Consider the following 18,380-nt stretch of genomic DNA (forward strand, 5'->3'; position numbering starts at 1 on the left):
ACACAAATACATTAATAAAACCTTAAACAAAAACAAAAAATAAAGTACAACAGAAGGGAGCAAAAGTGATCCAACTTGCTTTCTTCCTCCTATTCAATTCTGTGCCCAGCTCATTACCTATCCGCCATGCATATATATGATATATGTACTGATGTGTATATGTATTTGTTACAAGGGTTTTGTTTTTCCTTTTCTTTTTCCATTTTCCTCAATGGAAGTTGCAAAAAGGGGGAAATTGAATTTTGTTCATCAAAGAAAATTAAATTAATTATTTTTTTAAAAATTCTTATTTTTTTCACTGGTCATAGTTCCATATGATGCATTTAAGGGGAATCTAATACAAATTGTATCCACTATGCTTAAGATAGCATCTCACATACTTAAAAAATAAATGTTGACTTAACTTGACAAATGGTTAACATCCCCTTTGTTAGTTAACAAAAGTATCATTCCAGTATTACAACATAAGCCCTTTGAGAGTAAAAAGTGATTTTTGATTAGTTTTTCTATACATGCAACTATTCATTGATAGAATCTCAGGTGGCAGGCTTAGAAAAGACCTAAGAGATCATAGTATAACCATATTCAGCTTGAAGACTTCCAATGGTGGCAACTCACTATTTTTCACAATACAACAACTATAATTTTTAGTAAGTTTTTCATTAGCTGGAGCTACCAACTATGTAACTTCCAACTATTCATATTCATACTCTGTTGAGCAAAAGTTAAAAAAAAAAAGTTTAATTCATCTTACACATAGTTCTCTTGAAATATTTTAGGAACTGTTATCATACCCTAAATAAATATTTTCTTCTCCAGACTAAGTATTCACAGTAACTTCAATGGAACTTCCAGTGGGGCTGGTTTTGAGTACCATCATCATTTGGTTGATAACTATCTCAGTGATGACCATTTCCTGCACCAGTTTCAGTTGGTCAATAAAATGTGGCCTCAGAAATAAACTCAATATTAATGTTATGGTCTAAGCATGCAAAATTACAGCAGGACTCCCATCGAATCACAGACTTATAGCTGGAAGAGTCTTTAGAGGCCACCTAATCTAATCTCCTCACTTTAGAAATGTGGAAACTGCTCACATAAGTTAAGTGACTTACTCAAGATCTCTAACTTCAAAGTCAGTGAGTGCCACCTCACCTCCATCATTTTAGTGCTATACTAAAATTAACGCTGTGAAAAGCCTGAAAGCACTTAAAAGTTACTCATAAATTGGGTAACATGGTAAATATTTTCATCAAAGCTAGGGGTTATGGGAGCTCTGACACTTGGAATATCACTAGAGCAATTAGCAATCACAGTCATTTAGGCCCTCTCATAACGAACCTGGACACTGCTCGTCGTTCCCCAGGACTCGCAGGGTCACCTCCTTCCCCTCGCAGTCCCCGGGTTACCCCCCGACTCTCAGTCGCCGGGTCACCCGCCAGCCCTCGCAGTCCCCGGGTCACCCGCCGCCCCTCGCAGTCCCCGGGTCACCCCCCGCCCCTCGCAGTCCCCGGGTCACGCCCTCTCCCGCGGGAGCCGTGCCTCCCATCCAGGCCGGCCTCACCTAATGGTTCTGATCACAAAATACACCAGCACCGCGGCGCTCACCACCATCAGCACCAACAGGGCCCTCTGGGTCATGGGCTTGTCGCCAGAATTCGGGGACACGGCCAGGCCGCCCCCTCCGACCCCGGCAGGCCCAGCTCCTGGGCCGCTGCCATTGCCGCTGAGCCCTGCCTGCCCGGAAGGGACCACGGTCCTGCCACCGCCCGGGAGGCCGGGGAAGCCCGGCCCCGCAGGGAGGGCAGTGCCCGAGGCCCGGGGCGGCGGCGGGGGCTGGGAAGGCGTCAGCGGGGCCCCCGGAGCCGAGGGTGGGGGGGCGTGGGCGGCCGCTCCGTCCAGCAGCAGCAGCAGCAGCAGCAGCAGCAGCAGCAGCGAAGACAGCTGCCCCCTCAGCGCCAGCGGCAGCGCGGCCGACAGCAGGCGGCGGCAGCGGCAGCGGCAGCGGCAACGCGAGGCCCGCATCATCCCCGCGCCGCCCGCTCACCACGCCGCACGCGCCAGCCCCACCACCCTGGCCCCGGCCCAGGCCCGGGCTCCGGGAGAAACCATGGGCGCAGCAGAGGAGGAGGCGGACTCCCAAGAGGAGGAACCGGCGGCGGAGGCCAGGCCCGGGCCACTGGGGGAACCGGAAGTTTGCACATCTCCAGAGACGCCCGGCTACTAGGGACGCTTCTGGTTGCCATAAAACGGCAGGAAGGGCGGAGAAGCAAGCGTCCGGTGACGTCACGCGCAGAAGGGGGCACGTGGTGATCCCGGGAAGGGCCGAGCTGAGCGTGCCGAGCCTCCTAATACGGAATGTTTGTGTGTGTGGCTGGTGGAGGAGAGTTACTTGTTGAAGTCGTCTGAGCAAGGGGTATATAAAGTAATTTTCCCATTATTTAGAGAATAGGGAATCATTCTTTCTTTCAAGAGACATATATTAAAACCACTATCTGTAGATGCACCAACATCTCGCTAATCCAGAAAGCTAATCCATTAAGCACTGTCCCAGTGGATGTCAGGAGTCCACCTGGTATTCAGGATGGAAGACTTGGGTTAGGACACCTACAAGCAGAGCGAACCCAGACAATTCACAACCTCTTAGGACCCCCGGCCAGCGCTAATTTCTTACAGTTAGTTGCGTTTGTGGAGATATAATTCCTACAGCAAATACACTCTTCTCGTGGCCTTGTTACTGGCAAGTTGTATTTCTCTATCTACCCTCCCAGTCACAACCAAACTCCTAGAGAAAAAAAAAAGCCATCAAAACCAGTGCTGGCACAGAGAATGTGCTTAATAAATTCTAGTTGAGTGAATAGACTCCTTAATTGCTTACTCTCCTCTCATTAATGCTATCTGCCACCCAAGCCTGGCTCTTAACTGAAAATGCTCCATCCAAAATTTCAACTATTTCAATCTCAACTACTACATACAATGGTCTTTTTTTTAATCCTCATACTTCTTTGACCTCCCTGCAGCTCTTGATCCTGTTGACTACCACCCCCCCATCTTATCTTCTCTCTGGTGTTTCATGGCATTTCTCTTTTCTGTTCTTCTCTCTTCTCTCTCCTTGCCTCATCATCCTCAACCTCCTTTATTAGATTAAAATCTATTTCTTGTTCCATATGCTTCAGTGTAAATCATGTCTTGGGTTCTCTTTTCTTTTTTTATACCTTCTCTTGATGACTTCATGGAATCAGTTAACAACTCTATACAAATGTCTTCTAGATTTACATATCCTGTCCTCATCTCTTTCTTGAGCTAAAGATTTATGCCTCCAAACTGCACGATGAACATTGTTATGTGGATGTCTCATAAACACTTCGTACTCAATTTATGTAAAAGGATATCTCCCTAAATCCATCCTTCTTCCTAATTTCTCTATTTCAGTGAAGGCACCACAATACTTTGTTACTTTGTTTCACAATTGTATTTCTAGTGACCCTGTTTCATCATAGACTCTTCACTCTATTGTAAACAGGATTTCACTGAGCTAGTCTCTAACCTGAGAAGGATGAAACAGTGGGCTACAAAGAACCGGTAATCAGGTAGCCATTCAATTAGTTTCATTATGAGAAATAGATTGGCAAATCAGGAATTCTTCTGATCAGAATTCCACCTTGCTAAAGCCAAGACAGAGATTATATATGTAAATCACAATGGGAAGGGAGGGAGGGAGGTGGATTACAAACAGTGGTTTCCAGGGCCAGAGTGTTTCCCACAGTTTCCCACAAATGGAAGACTACTACAATTCTGGATTCTAGTCTTCAGGGGTTGTGACTTGGAGGGGTCAGTCGCAAGAGCAGAGTTCTCTGAAGGGAACAGGTTCTATAATCTTTGACTGGATTCACTTCAGGTACACAAGCACAAGGATGCCAGTGATTGTAAGCCTTGTCAAAGTCTGATTGATCATTTTAAGCTGCATTGTGAGCTCTGACTCACAAGCTGAAAAAAAGCAATTCTTGAGAATTCTAAATTATTAGTATATTCATTACACATATCACATAGATTAATATAAAAATCATAATTCCACACTAATCATAAATTATCAGTTGCCAAATTTTATCATTTCTACCTCACTATGTCTTGTATTCATTCCCTTCTCTTCACTCACACTCACTACTCTTGTTCTCCCTTATCACCACATACCTCAGCTATCTGAAATAGCTTCTAATCGGTACTGCTACCTTTAAACGTCTACCCTCTCCAATCTGTCTTCTACATAGCTACCAAGCTGTTATTCCTAAAGTACACACCTAAGTCACTCTTCTGTTCAAAAAGCTTAATTGGTTTCTTCATTGCTTCTAAGATAAAATAGAAACTCCTTAACCTATTATTTCAATCCCTTCACAATTTGACTTCAACCCACCTTTCCAGATTTTTTTTTTCACATTACTCAGATTTACTCATTCTACTTTTCAAATAAACTGGCCCACAAGCTGTTCCTTGCATGTGATCTTTCTTCCTGTTTCCATTCCTGGAATTGTCACCCTCCTCCCCTTTCCCTCTTAGCATCCCTAACTTACTTAATTCCGTGATCAGTTCAAGTGCCATCTCTTGTATTAGGCCCTTCCAGATCCCTAACATTGTTAATATCACCCCACAGTTATTTTGTATTTACTTGGCATATATTATATATTCAACTATCTGAGTACATATTTTCTTCCCATAATAGAATAAAGTCTCCTTGAGAGTACAAACTTTCAAAGTGGGAACATCAAAATTATTTGGTACTGGCTAAGAAATAGAGTAGTGGATCAGTGGAATAGGTTAGGTACACAAGACACAGTACTCAATGAGTACATTAGTAATCTATTGTTTGGTAAACCCAAAGACTCCAACTTCTGGGATAAGAACTCACTATTTGACAAAAACTACTGGGAAGACTAGAAAATAATATGACAGAAACTAGGTGTACACCAACATCTCACACCCTATACCAATGTTTTAAAACAGGCAGTTTTCAGATGAATAAATTAAAGCTATCTATAGTCATATGAAAAAATGTTTTACATTTAATTTACATTTAATTGGCACTTTACAATGTATCTTTTAATCTTAATTATTTTGATCTCAATGGTAATCTGTGTAATTGAGTAAAATTTTCTATTAGTTTTGTAAGGGGCTTGCCCTGGGAGTGCCCAAATCTTCTAATATCCTGCATCCTGCATTTTTCTACCACATGACTGGAAGGAGCCTCCTTTCATACTTTGCTTAGCAGGAATAAGCTGAGTCTTTAAAACTAGTCAGACTGTGACATAATAGCAATACTGACAGATGACTTTTTTTGAAATTGGTAGTTACTGCTGGAGTTCAGGTTCTCTAGTGGGTTTTGGCCTCTTTGTCGGAAGTGCTGCCTAAAGTTAATACAATGCTTTCGGGAGTAGAAAATGACCACCACCAGTAGTTGAGTTCAAATCATACTCTCACTTGCCAGAAACTCACCTTAAGTAGTGTTTTGGGGGAAGGTACAGAACTGAGGTGAAGGTGAAATACTTATTCAACCATTCCACAAAGTGTTTCATATTTTAAATAAAAACCTTTTAGGAGAGTACAACAGGATTTAGGTTTCTATATCATGTTTTAAATATTTATCCAAGATTGCTTATGGGTCTTTTGTGTTTTAAGTATTTCTTTTGCAGTGGAGAAAATAACTGTCCTAAACCTGATCTACTTTGTATACTGAATACCTTACTATGACGGACTCTGTTCTCCAGAAGGGTTAGACTAGTTCACAGTTCCACCAGCACTGCATTAGTGTATCTATTTTCCCACATCCCAGAAAGCATTTTTCATTTTCCTTTTCTGACATCTTAGCCTAACTCATGTTTTAATTTGTATTTCTTGAATTATTAGTGTTTTGGAGCATTTTTTCATATAACTATCAATAGCTTAGATTTTTTTTTCCTTTGAAAAGTCCTTATTGATAACTTTTCACCATTTGTTAATTACAGAATGGGTTTGTTATAAATTTGAATAAAATTTTTGCATGTCTTTGAAATGGACACATATAAAAGAATCTTCCTACAAAGATTTTTTTTCCCCTAGTTACCTTGTTTCCTTCTAATTTTATTAGCACTGGTGTGCACAAAACTTTTAAAATTTTATGTAATCAAGATTGCCTGTTTTATTTTCTATAATCCTCTCCATCCATTCCTTGCTTGGTCATGAGCTATTCCCCATTACATATATCTGAAAAGTAATTTCTTTCTTGATCCTCTAATATGTTTATTATATATATTATAATATATAACATTATAGTATATATTTTATATCATATATAATATAATATTATATTATCCTTTAGGTCCAAGTCTTCTACTTGGGATGTCTTTCAAGTGCTATTAACTCCAACTTCCATTCTGATATAATCTTCCTAACATTAATCATCAGATATGCTCTTATATTATTGATTGACCTAGTGATTAGCACCCCGACAATATTTAACCAATTAACATCAACTTTTTTTTAAATAAAGGAATGTTTGTTTGAAAGACATAACAAGAATTACAAAAGCATTTCTCTAATACCTAAGTATACACTCTCCCCTATACCACCTTAGTCTCTGAGGAGCACGAGCTCAAATTTAATGTAGTGACTAAAAAAGCATTCATTCCACTAAATTTACTTCTGAATGCAGCTTCTCTGTTGGATGAGCTGTTGGCTCTTAATTGCTATCAATCCACTAGAACAAACTGGTCATTCTTCACCTGGATCAACTGTCCAAAAACTTTGGCATGGACTCTAGTTCCTGTACCTTCATCTCCTAATCTTTTGAAAACCACTAGGTTGCAGCATAGTTTTTTCCATCTCCAATACTCCTAGGCATTGGGCAAGAAAGATTAGATACAATAGGAACAAACAATAGCGGACCATGTACTCGTGGCTTTATGTCAACCTGGCCATTGGCACTGTCCATACCTAAAGACCTATAGTAGTCATTGCCTCCTCATTCAAACACAACCAGTGAGGGAAAAGACCAAATTGCCTCTCTGGGAGTGCTTTGTATGCAATTTCAGTCCTGGCTTAGCAGACAACCTAAAGTCATGCAATATAAAGATTAGAAATAGTCCTAGAATACCTGTCATGCTCCAAAATCCATAATGGGGATTTCATCTGGTCTAGCACAGTGTACATGCTTACACGCCTTGGCCTCTCATTAACCAGTCCCTCGTCACATAATATTTATAAGATTTAAATCCATGAGAACCAGTGTTAAAGTATAATGACTCACACCCCAACTATGAATACCACCAGTTGGCCTAAACTATTATTATTGCTATTCTCAATAGAATAACATTATCTCATAATTCCCCCTCTCTCAGAGGCTATCCCAATCTGTTTCCAAATGAGAAGTCACAAAATACTTGTAAACTAGTCATCCAACCTTCACTTGAAAAATGTCAGCAAGGAAGATTCCACTCCATCTTGTGGAATCTTATTCCATTTTTTTTTCTGTTTCTAAGTTATTAGGTAGATTTATTTGCATCGGGGTCAAATGACTTGCCTGGCGTCACACAAATAGTAAATGCCAAGTGTCTGAGGCTGGATTTGAACTCAGGTTCTCCTGACTCCAGGGCTGCTGTTCTATCCACTGTGCTACCTAGCTGCCCCTTTTTGCCTCACTTCTAAATCTGCTTCTGGAACTTCCACCTACTAATCCTATTTTGTTCACTTTCTATGTGAGAGTCCTTCAAATACTTGAAGACATAAATTCCTCCTAAACTTGTTTTTCCTCCTCCAGGTTAAATACTCTCAATTCTTTCAGTTGATCATAGGGCATATTCTCAAAGTCCTTCACTATCCTTATCTCCTTCCTCTGGATGTTTACAGATAATCTATGCCCTAAAATGTGATTTCAAGGATCAATTATTACACTCTAAATATAGTTTGACAATTAATAGAATACAATGGGCATATAATTGACAAGCTTAATGCATAAACAAGGGAGGAGGAAGAGAAAAAAAGAAGATGAAATAAAATGGAAAAAGAAGAGTTTGGCCAAGGGGGAAGGCTGATATAAAGGGTAGTGACTGATTATTACCAAGAATTGCTTCAGATAGCATAATCAAAGCCATGACCTATATTTTCTGCCTCTCTTAGGATTACTTCCATCTTATTGAATGCAGGAAAATAAAGTTATTAAGGTCAATGTATGATCTACTATTGTAACTTCACAAAGTATTTTAATAATATCCTTTTTTATTAGCCTATAAAGTTTTCAAAGGTTACACAGTCTTCTAAAAATGCTGTCATAAATATGGAGTCACTAATCATTACCAAGAATTTATAATATAATATAGTACACAGCAAATACCTACTACCAAATTAATGAACCACTGCTTATGAAATGTGCTTAGTGATCAAATGCTATAAAATATTTATAGCTTTTACAAAAAAAATTAAATTTCTCCCATGTGAAATACAAAGATTAATATAACACAGACCCTGCTCTGGAGGAGTTTATTATCTTTTTAAAGAACACAAGTCCAGTTTTTACCCAAACTGAATCTATTCTGGTTTAATTAATGATCAATAGTTTAAGTGGAGGAAACACAGATTTAGAACTTCACTTAGGATGGTATATTTTTCTTTTATTTTCTGCTATTCATGGCAAAAAAAAAGATATCATATAGTAGAATTTTAGATGATTTTAAAAAATGTTAATTAAAAATGGTACCTTTTTATATTTTTAATTTAAAAAAATAATGTCATTTTTCTTTCACCTTCTAAATGTATCCTCTCAGGAGACTATTCATCAAGACAAAAATTAAAAGAAAAAAGGTGGGGGGGAAACAATTGAAAAAAAAAACACCCAACAGTTCAAAGCATTTCTGATAGTATATGTAATATTTCACATTCATAGGACCTTGCCTTTCCAACAGAAAAGAAAGCACATTTTCTCATTTTTATCATTATAATTACAAAGTTTGGTCATTATAATTACAAAGTGTTCATTTTTATTTTTTGATGTTATTTGATGTTATTCTGTACATTATTTTCCTGGTTCAGCATTAGTTTATATGATTTTGTTATTCTCATGTTTGTTGCTTCTTAAAATGCAATAATATTCTACTGAACACAACTTAATTGTTCTCCAATCTATAGGTAATTTTTTTCTAATTGTCTACTCATATAAAAAGTGTTTTCCTAAATATTTTGATGTATATGGGACCTGTCCTTCTATTTTTAACATCCTTAGTACATATGCCTGGCAGTGGTATCCCTGGATCAAAAAATTAATCAATTTTCACTGTACTATCTAGTACCTTACTTCTGTTGATTTTTCTCCAATTTATCCTATATATCTTGATTGTACATACTTGTTTATATATTGTCTTTCCCATTAGACCATGAACTCCTTGAGAGAAGATACGGTCTTTTTCCTTTCTTTATATTCCCATGACATAGTAAGTAATTAATACATGTTTGTTAACTGACTATTCTTACAAAATTCCAAATTCATTTATAGAATGTTTGAATCCATTTTCATCCAACAATACATTAGAATACCTGTCTTCATCAAATTTTCTTTGACCTCATCAGGGTTCATTATGATGGGAGATTATGCATTGATGATGATGACATGGAACTTTCCTACAAGTGGCAATTATGTTGTCAAGAAATATAAGCTTGTTGACTAGATTAATTTTGATTGCAAAACTTACACCAGCTTCATGGCACTCCCCTTCATTGCTACCATTCCAGAAAAATGTGTATGCAGCTCCAACTTTGGTAAGTTGGCCTTCATTTGCCAGCCTTGTTTGACTGAGGAATGCTATTTGGATGTGATACCTGTTGAGTTTTCTTGCCACAAGAGCTCTTTGTGTTTCAGGTCTACTGGATTTTGTGTTGTCCATAAGTGTGTGGATATTCCACGTACAGATGGTGAGTGGAATCATCTTTGCAAAAGTCTTTGTACATTTTTTTGTCTGTTTTGACCACAGGGTGGGATCCCTGCCTGTTGGGTAAATAGGCCAACGTTAGGTGAAGCAGACAGTTTTTAGGGCACCTTTTCTAGCCCTTTCCTCCTGCCAGGAGGTAAGCAATATAGTCTTTCAAAGAGGCTGCTCAGACACCCAGAAGGCTGCCGAATCCCACTGCTACTGCAGTCCAGTGGGAAGACAACCCTATGGACTGGGCCACTTGTGTGTAGGGTTGTGCCTACAGCTCCCAGTACCTGGGAGCTTCATCACTTCCCTGTTGCCACAGGACTTTGAGGTAGATAAAAAACGGTAAAATGGCATGGGTATAGGTGATGTATTTTGATTCATGCATAAATTGGATTTAAGTGAGGCAGAGTTGTGTGGTCATTGGCCTCACTCTTTCTTCCAGAGTAATCAGAGTCAAGACAAGGTCAAGATGACTGATGATGGCTTAGGATGTAGTGGATGACTCTGTCATCTTCAATGTCTAAGCAAACTCTAAGTGCCCCACATCACCTGCTTTAGTTGCCTTCACGGCTGTTGGAACAAATTATTCTTATATGCCCATTAGTCTGGGGGAAGTCTTCACATGCTTGGGGTAGACATCCCCCTAACTCACCAAAGGGTTCATGATCCTTTGGTTACCCTCAATCTGATTTAGCCTGTCTACTGAAATGGTTACTGGGTTGTGGCAGCTGTGCATGCTATAGCTTCTTGGAGCCATCAGTGAGAGTTAGATGAATCAGGTAGACATCAAAGGTAGAAAGCAGTCCTGAAAAGGGCTCAGCAGCCCTGATACCAGAGGTACTCATCTTCCCTAAACACGTTCTACACCTGGAGACCCTCATCATAAATGTTCCAAAAGAAGATACACTTATAGTTTTATGCAATTATAATTTAATGCAAGAGAGGGCACAGACTATCAGGCATGGCAGGGAGTCCTTGGAAGGAAGGAGTTAGAAGCAGCAACAGCAACAGTCACTTACTATTAAAGATTTGTGCATCTCATGACCTACTCATCACTATCTTCCATTTACCTAAACATAATAAAACTTTGTGGATGCAGCATATATTGACATTTAATAGACTATATCATTGTAAGAAGAGATAGACAGGATGTAAGAGTGATTAAAGTGATATGTGGTACTGAGTGGACTGATCATAGACTTACTGTCTCCAAGCTAAATGTTCACATTCAACAAAAACTGCAGTCCCAAGGCAAGACAACTACCAGATGACTTAATGTCAACAAATTAGTGCACTTCTCCGAGTGTGAAGTTTGTTGCTGACTTGGAGGGAAAGCTGAGCCAACACAGAGTTGGCAACAGTGGAGCAGAAAAGGGGCAGGCAGCTTTCAGAGATTTGGCGTGCCTCATTTGTTCATCTGAGTCAGAACACTTGCAAACATCAAGATTGGTTTGATGAAAATGATGGGGAAATTCAGGAGCTTCTAAATGAAAAATGAGAATGCCACAGGGTTTGCCAGTATGATAGTTTGTCTCAGAGAAGGCAAAGAACACCGTCAAAAGTAAAATGCAAGTGAAGCTTAGAGAGATTCAGGATTTTTGGCTCAGTAAGAAGGCAGATGAAATTCAGTTTTATGCTGATAGTAACAACTTAACGCACTTTTATGATGCCCTGAAGTCTATTTATGGGCCAAAGACTTATGGTACATCTCAACTTCTCAGCTCTGAGGGAGCCACATTGATTATTGATAAGGACATATTCCTGGAGAAATGGACTGAACATTTCCATAATGTTCTCAACAGACTATCATCAATCAATGCTGAAGCCATTGACCTTATACCTCAGGTTAAAGTCAGTTCCTCTCTAGCCAAACTTCCAACTGAAGAAGAGGTTTTGAATGCCATTAGGCTCCCCTTGTGTGGCAAAGAGCCTGGTGCTGATTCTATTCCAGCTGAGATTTACAAGGCAGGGCGTCCACTGCTCAGACAAAAGCTGACTGAAATTTTCTGGGTTATATGGCAAGAGGTTATCCCCCAAGAGTTCAAGGATGCCTCCATTGCCCATCTTTATAAAGGTAAAGGAAATAGATTGTCCTTTGACAATTATGGGAGGTCTCTTTCCTGGTCATTGCTGGCAAGATAATTGCCAGTGTCCTCCTTAATAGACTGACCTGGAAGATGATTATCTACCTGAGAAACAGTGTGGTTTCAGAAAGAACTGAGGAATGGTTAATATGGTGTTTGCTGCCCAATAACTCCAGGAGAAAAGCCAGGAGCAGAACACAGGTCTGTACAAAATTGTGGCAAAATTTAGGTGCCTAGAGAAGTTCATCAGTATTGTACATCAGTTTTATGATGGCTTGCTTGCCCAGGTTCTGAATAATAGATTATGCTCTCCCTCTTTCCTAATCACCAGCAGAGTCAAACAGGGCTGTGTGTTTGCCCCCATGTTTTTTAGCATGATATTTTCAACAGTGTTGTGAGATGTCTTCAACAAGGATGAAAATGACATCAAGATTAGCTGCTGAACTGATGTTAAATTATTTAATTTGAAAAGGCTACAAGCCAAAACTAAAGTGGAGGGAGAGTTGGTGCATAATGTTTTTGTTCACAGATGATTGTGTGTTAAATGCAGCCTCTGAGACTGAGATGTACTAACCTTGTCAGTATACTTTCCAGTGAAGTCCACATAGATGATGAGGTTGATGCTTGCATTGCCAGAGCTAGCTCAGTGTTTGGGAGGCTCCAAAGGAGTGTGGGAAAGAAGAAATATTAGACTGCCTACCAAACTGAAAGTCTCCAGAGTCATTATGCTGACCTCATGGCTGTATATCTGTAAAACCTGGACAGTATGCCAGCACCATGCCAGGAAACTGAATCAGTTCCATTTGATTTATCTTAAAAAGATTCTGAAGATCAGCTGGCAAGATAACATACTGGGGGGCAGCTAGGTGGCGCAGTGGATAAAGCTCCAGCCCTGAAGTCAGGAGGACCTGAGTTCAAGTTTGGCCTCAGACCAAACACTTGACACTTACTAGCTGTGTTAACCCCAACTGCCTAAGCAAAAAAAAAAAAAAAAGAAAAAAAAAAGATAACATACTGGACACTGAGGTCCTTTCTTGAGCTAAACTGCCAAGCATTCAAATTCTATTGCAGAGACACCAACTCTGATGAGCTGGCCCAAGTTGTTCAAATGCCAAATGCACATTTGCCTAAAAGACTATTTCATGAGGGACAGCTAGGTGGCGCAGTGGATAGAGCACCAGCCCTGGAGTCAGGAGGATCTGAGTTCAAATGTGAACTCAGACCAGATACTTGACACTTATTAACTGTGTGACCGTGGGCAAGTCACTTAATCCCAATTGCCTTGCAAAAAAAACAGAAAACAAAAGACTGTTTCATGGAGAACTCACACAAGGCAAGCACTCACATGGAGATCAGAAGATGCAATACAAGAACTCTCTCAAGGTCTCTGTGAAGAATTTTGGAATTGATTGAATGACATGGGAGACACTGGCACGTAGCATCACATGCCTGCATCAAAGAAGGAGATGTGCTCTATGAGAGAAGCAGAATTTAGAGATATCTTCACTCCAAATTCCAAATGTTTACATGGACTATTTGTGCTTGACCTGTGTTAGAGCCTTCTAAGATTGTTCTGGTTTGATCAGTCACAATCAGACACACTGTACCTTGACTCCAACATAGTGATGTCATTTTGGTCCTCTTTGAGAACAAAGGACAACAGCCACCATAGAACACCTGTCTTTTTATAGTCCCTCCATAATTGACTCTTTCCATCTTTTGTTATCTTTGACAATTTGTTGGGTATAGTAGGAAACCTTAGAGTTGTTTTGATTTGCATTTCTTTTATTATTAGTGATTTGTAGAAATTTTTCACTTAAATGTAGTTTGTAATTCTTTTAATAACTACATATTTGTATTCTTTGAATGTTTATATATTGAGGAATTGCTCTTGGTCTTATATATTTGTGTATATCACTCTCAGCTTCCTAATCTGTAAAATGGGGTTCACAATAGCATCTACCTCTTAGGGTGAAGATCAAATAAGATAACACATGTAAAGTACTTTGAAAATCAAATTGTTAAATAAAAAATGCTCTTTCTCTCTCTTTTTTCTGCACATGCACATACACACAGATACACACATGCACAGATACACACACTTAACATCTGAATATTTTGGATGTCAGACCCATATCAGATATATTAATGCAAATATTTTTCCAATCACTAGTTTCCCTTCTTCTCACATATGCATTTATTCTTTTCCTGCAAAAACCTTTTCAATTTCATTTAATTGAGATCATATATATTATCTTTTATGATATCCACTCTCCCTGGTTTTTTTTAAAAGTTCTCCTTCAGTTATTAAAATATTTGATCCCCTTCTCTTCAATTTTTTGAACTTATTGTGATTTATATTACACATGTATGTGCTTTTTATGTGTGAATCTTACTACAATCATACACTAAAGGCATGTCTACTCTTCCCTATGATGTAGTGCATACATTGCAGATTTTCTTTTTGTCTGGGGAGGGGAGGATGAGAGAATATTTCATAGCCATTGTCTTTACTATGCCATCTTAGTAAATTGCTTTTCTAAGAGCTATTTGTATCTACTCTGTGATGATCATTGAGAAGTACAACTTCAGGGGCTACTAAGCTACAGTTTATACATTTAAGGAAAGGCATAAGCCAGTCCCTACCCTCAAAAAGTTCACTCTAATAGGAGAAGACACCATATAAAAAGTTGAAGATTGGGTATTGTAGCAGGCAGTTACCCATGATGAAATTCTGCACATGGGAAATGATGTGGTCGCTGCCATGGGTGCCATTTAAGGTGGAGGACCTGGGAGAAGGAACCCACACCAATCAGAGGGAGGAAGGGGCCACAGATTGAGGAGAAGGGAGTTTCAGAGTTGATTTCATCTTGCAGGAATGAATTTCTGGAGAATATAAAGTCCATGAAAGCAGCTGAATGGGAAACTTTACTTGGAGTTGGGAGATGAAGTGTCATGAGTGAGGAATTAGAGCAATGAGATCAGTGTTACAGAATTGAAGAGTATTGGGGGGTAGGGAGTAAAGTATAAGGCAGTTAGGAAAGCAAGAGGGTCCTTATGAAGAGTTTTGAAAGGTGAACAAAGGATTTTATATTTGATTCTGGAGGTAACAGAGAACCACTATATTTTATTAACTATGGTAGATGAAGTGTGATGATATTGTTAGACCTCCATTTTAGGAAGATCAATTTGATGACTGAATAGAAGATGGATTGGAGTGGTAAGAGATTTGAGGTAGAGAGACCAGCCCACAGGCTATAGCAGTAGTCCAGGTATAAGACAATGAGGGACCGCCCAAAGCAGTTGCAGATTCAGAGGAGAGAAGGAGATACATACAATCGATATTTAGAAGGCAGAAGATAGGATTCGACAGCTGCTTTTCCAGTCATGAAGGATAAAAGTGAATTGAGTTGTTGAGAATGATACGTAGGTTGCTAGTCTTTGGGAATGGGAGGATGGTAGTATTCTCAACAGTAATAAAGAAGTTAGGAAGAGAGGAGAGATTTTTGGGGAAAAAAATTGAGTTCAGTTTAAACATGTTGAGTTTAAGATGTCTAAAGAACATCCAGTTCAAAATGTCTAAAAGCAATTAAGACATTTAAGACTTGAGTTCACAAGAGGTTTTAGGGCCATATAAGTAGATCTCAGAGGCACATTCATAGGCATGATTTTTTTTACAAGCATCTGCTATTTAATTATGAGAAAGCATTCAATTAAGTAGAACAAAATGAAGCCTTAACAAGATGTCTTCAATGCATATATTAAGATCATAAAATATTCCTTGTAAATACAACCACAGAGATTACTTACTTTAACGAGCCTCTGATCATCAGTATTAAGCAAAACATAAAATAGGTATACATTCAGCAAAAGCATTCACTACTATTATGGAGAATGGAAGTGGCTTTTCTATAGATGCTATGATTCTCCAGAGACCATGGGGAGGGGGAAGGGGGCGGTAGACAGGAAGAGAGTATCCACTTAGCCAGGCCTGCACTACCTGCTGTTGTTTTCATCTACATTTTTCTTGGCCTCCCAAAATCCTTAGTGCCTGAGGCTGCAGGTTGTGTGGGCCTGCACTTAACTATAGAACTCTACCCTGGAACTTTATTGTTTGAATCTAATGGGTTGAATGCAAATTCACCTAACTAATTATATCTAACCAGATTATGCTTCTTCATCATATCATGCTTCTTTATTTTTTTTCTTTATACATGAATAATTTAATATCTTCACATTATAGAAGCATTTGACTACATGCTACATCTTCTGCATCGTCACTTGAAATTTACATGCTGGCATTAGACACTTCAGCTATCACAATACTTTTTATGCCTAAATTTGGTAAGCTGATAAAGCTTTCATGTAAATGCTAAATACCCTAATACATGATCTCAATACTGTTCTTGCAGGCATCTGAGTCAGTAGTCAAAATCTGTTGTCTTGAAGCACATGGATGCCCTGATGATTTGTCCTTAGATTATCAATTTATTTCTTGAAAACAGTGGTCCAAAAATCTTTGCAAAGGAACTTCATGATATCTAAATCATCCTTGAACCTTTCAGTGTCCTTTGTAAACCTTTCTATTGATCCTTGTCCCACTATTAAACCCATGCTCTCCAGCTTAGCAGTGCATCTTCCATTTTCCACCTCCCCCTCATCTTCAGACTTGTAGATGCTGGTCACCATGTCCTTGTGGAGAAGCAAGAGCACCTCATCTGCCATTTCCTGCTTCTTTTCTCAGGCTTAGGGGTGGGAGGCTTCACCTCATCCTCCGAGACACTAGCTGGCTGGGGAGCCCCACCTCCAGCCAAAGGTTTTACTTCTTAGCTGCAACTCAAACAATGCTTTTTTAAAGGAAGTATTAAAGAGTTTTTCTAATGCCCCACAATAATGTGTGGAAAAAGTTCCTTAATCTACTTGAAAGAATTATAATACCTTGGTCATTAGATAAGGCAACTGATACCTGAGATAATTATTGAAATTATGGGAGTTGATGAGATCACCAAAAGAAAAAGCATAGTAGAAGAAGAGATGAGATTCCATGATATAACCCTTTCTCACTTTCTGACTCTCTCCTTTCTCGTGGTGGTTTCCCTGATGTTGGATCTCAAAGTGTCTCAGCCTCCTCCCACAGTGGACAATTCACAGTTTGGCAGCCTAGATGTCTACCCTAAGTAACTTTTTTTTTTAGGCAACTGGGGTTAAGTGACTTGCCCAGGGTCACACAACTAGTAAGTGTCAAGTATTTTTGGTCTGAGGTCACATTTGAACTCAGGTCCTCCTGACTTCAAGGCTGGTGCTCTATCCACTGTGCCACCTAGCTGCCCCCCAAGTAATTTTTGAAAGTACAGAACTGGCCCCAGCTGTATGCTGAGCTCTTTCCCTCAGACTTAGTGGAACACTTCACACGCTCCACTGCCCCCTCCACCCCATGTTTTATTTCATTCCCTCTGTTCCTCCTTTCTCTGGCCCACCACTGACAGTTCAGAGAGCTGCTACACTGTTGCATTAAGGTTGTTTTCTATAGTTAGGGTCTCTGAGGCTCTGGGAAGCAGTGGCAGGGGGTGAGGTTGGGTCTAAGATTGAGCTCTATTTCTAACCCAGGCCTATGTCCTGCTCCCTTCCCTCTGTTCTGTTGCTCTCCTGCAGAGATCTTTGGTAGCACAAAATGGGGCAAGAATGGTTCTGCGAATTTTGAGGGACTCCAGCAAGCTTTTGCATTCTGCTGCACTGCTGTAGTACTGGCTCTCTATTGCAAAACAAGTGAATTTCCATAGCCTGGAGTCTGGATCTCTATGGCGCTGGAAAGAGAAAGGGGATAAGGTGAGGGATGGGTTTTTTATAAGCTCATGTGGTGGGTCCTTGTGTGGTGGGTTGTGGGACAAGGGTGCTGAAGGAGTTCAGGATAAGTGTCAGTTCAGATGCTTTTGTTTTGTTTTGCTTTTAAACCTGTCCTAAATCATGGGGATGGCTGAACTTGCTTTATCTTTGGCACATAAGTTCTGTTTTGCAAAGGTTTAAAAAATCCTGGAGGTCAGAGAAAATGTCTAATTTTCTATCTTAATAGTCATGTGACCTGGAAGTCTATTAATCCTTTCCTGATCCTCCCCATATGCTAGTGCTTTCCCTTCCAAACTACTTTGTATATATTCTATATATTTTTCTCTCTACATTTGTTCTTTATACATTTATTTATATGTATTTATCATCTTCCCTATTAGAATATAATCTCCTGGGAAGTAGGAGTTGATTCTTTTTTTTTTGTCTTTGAATCTTCAGTGCATTGCTCAGTGCCTGGCACATGGTGGATACTTAATAATTGCTTATTAACTAATTTATCTGTCATCAGCAGGTCATT

The 18,380-nt window shown here is 39.4% G+C and overlaps 1 protein-coding gene and 1 pseudogene across 2 annotated transcripts in view; both read right to left on the reverse strand.

Annotated features, from left to right (window-relative positions):
- Window positions 1-2,025, reverse strand: part of FAM174A (family with sequence similarity 174 member A) — a 39,165-nt gene extending 37,140 nt beyond the window's left edge. Inside the window, exon 1 of one of the 2 annotated variants that reach the window (XR_003569739.1) lies at window positions 1,565-1,651. Coding sequence is in view for 1 of the 2 variants with exons in the window: in XM_027869215.1 (XP_027725016.1) it covers window positions 1,565-2,025 (461 nt within the window). In the remaining variant the exon portion in view is untranslated. Of the gene's footprint in view, window positions 1-1,564 lie in introns of both variants that reach the window. The other variant, XM_027869215.1, reaches the window with a different exon arrangement.
- Window positions 2,026-16,279: 14,254 nt separating this feature from the next.
- Window positions 16,280-16,744, reverse strand: LOC114048266 (annotated as a pseudogene).
- Window positions 16,745-18,380: the final 1,636 nt, after the last annotated feature.

This window comes from Vombatus ursinus, unplaced genomic scaffold (genome assembly GCF_900497805.2).
Source record: "Vombatus ursinus unplaced genomic scaffold, bare-nosed wombat genome assembly UNPS02014792.1, whole genome shotgun sequence".
NCBI classification, from domain to species: domain Eukaryota; kingdom Metazoa; phylum Chordata; class Mammalia; order Diprotodontia; family Vombatidae; genus Vombatus; species Vombatus ursinus.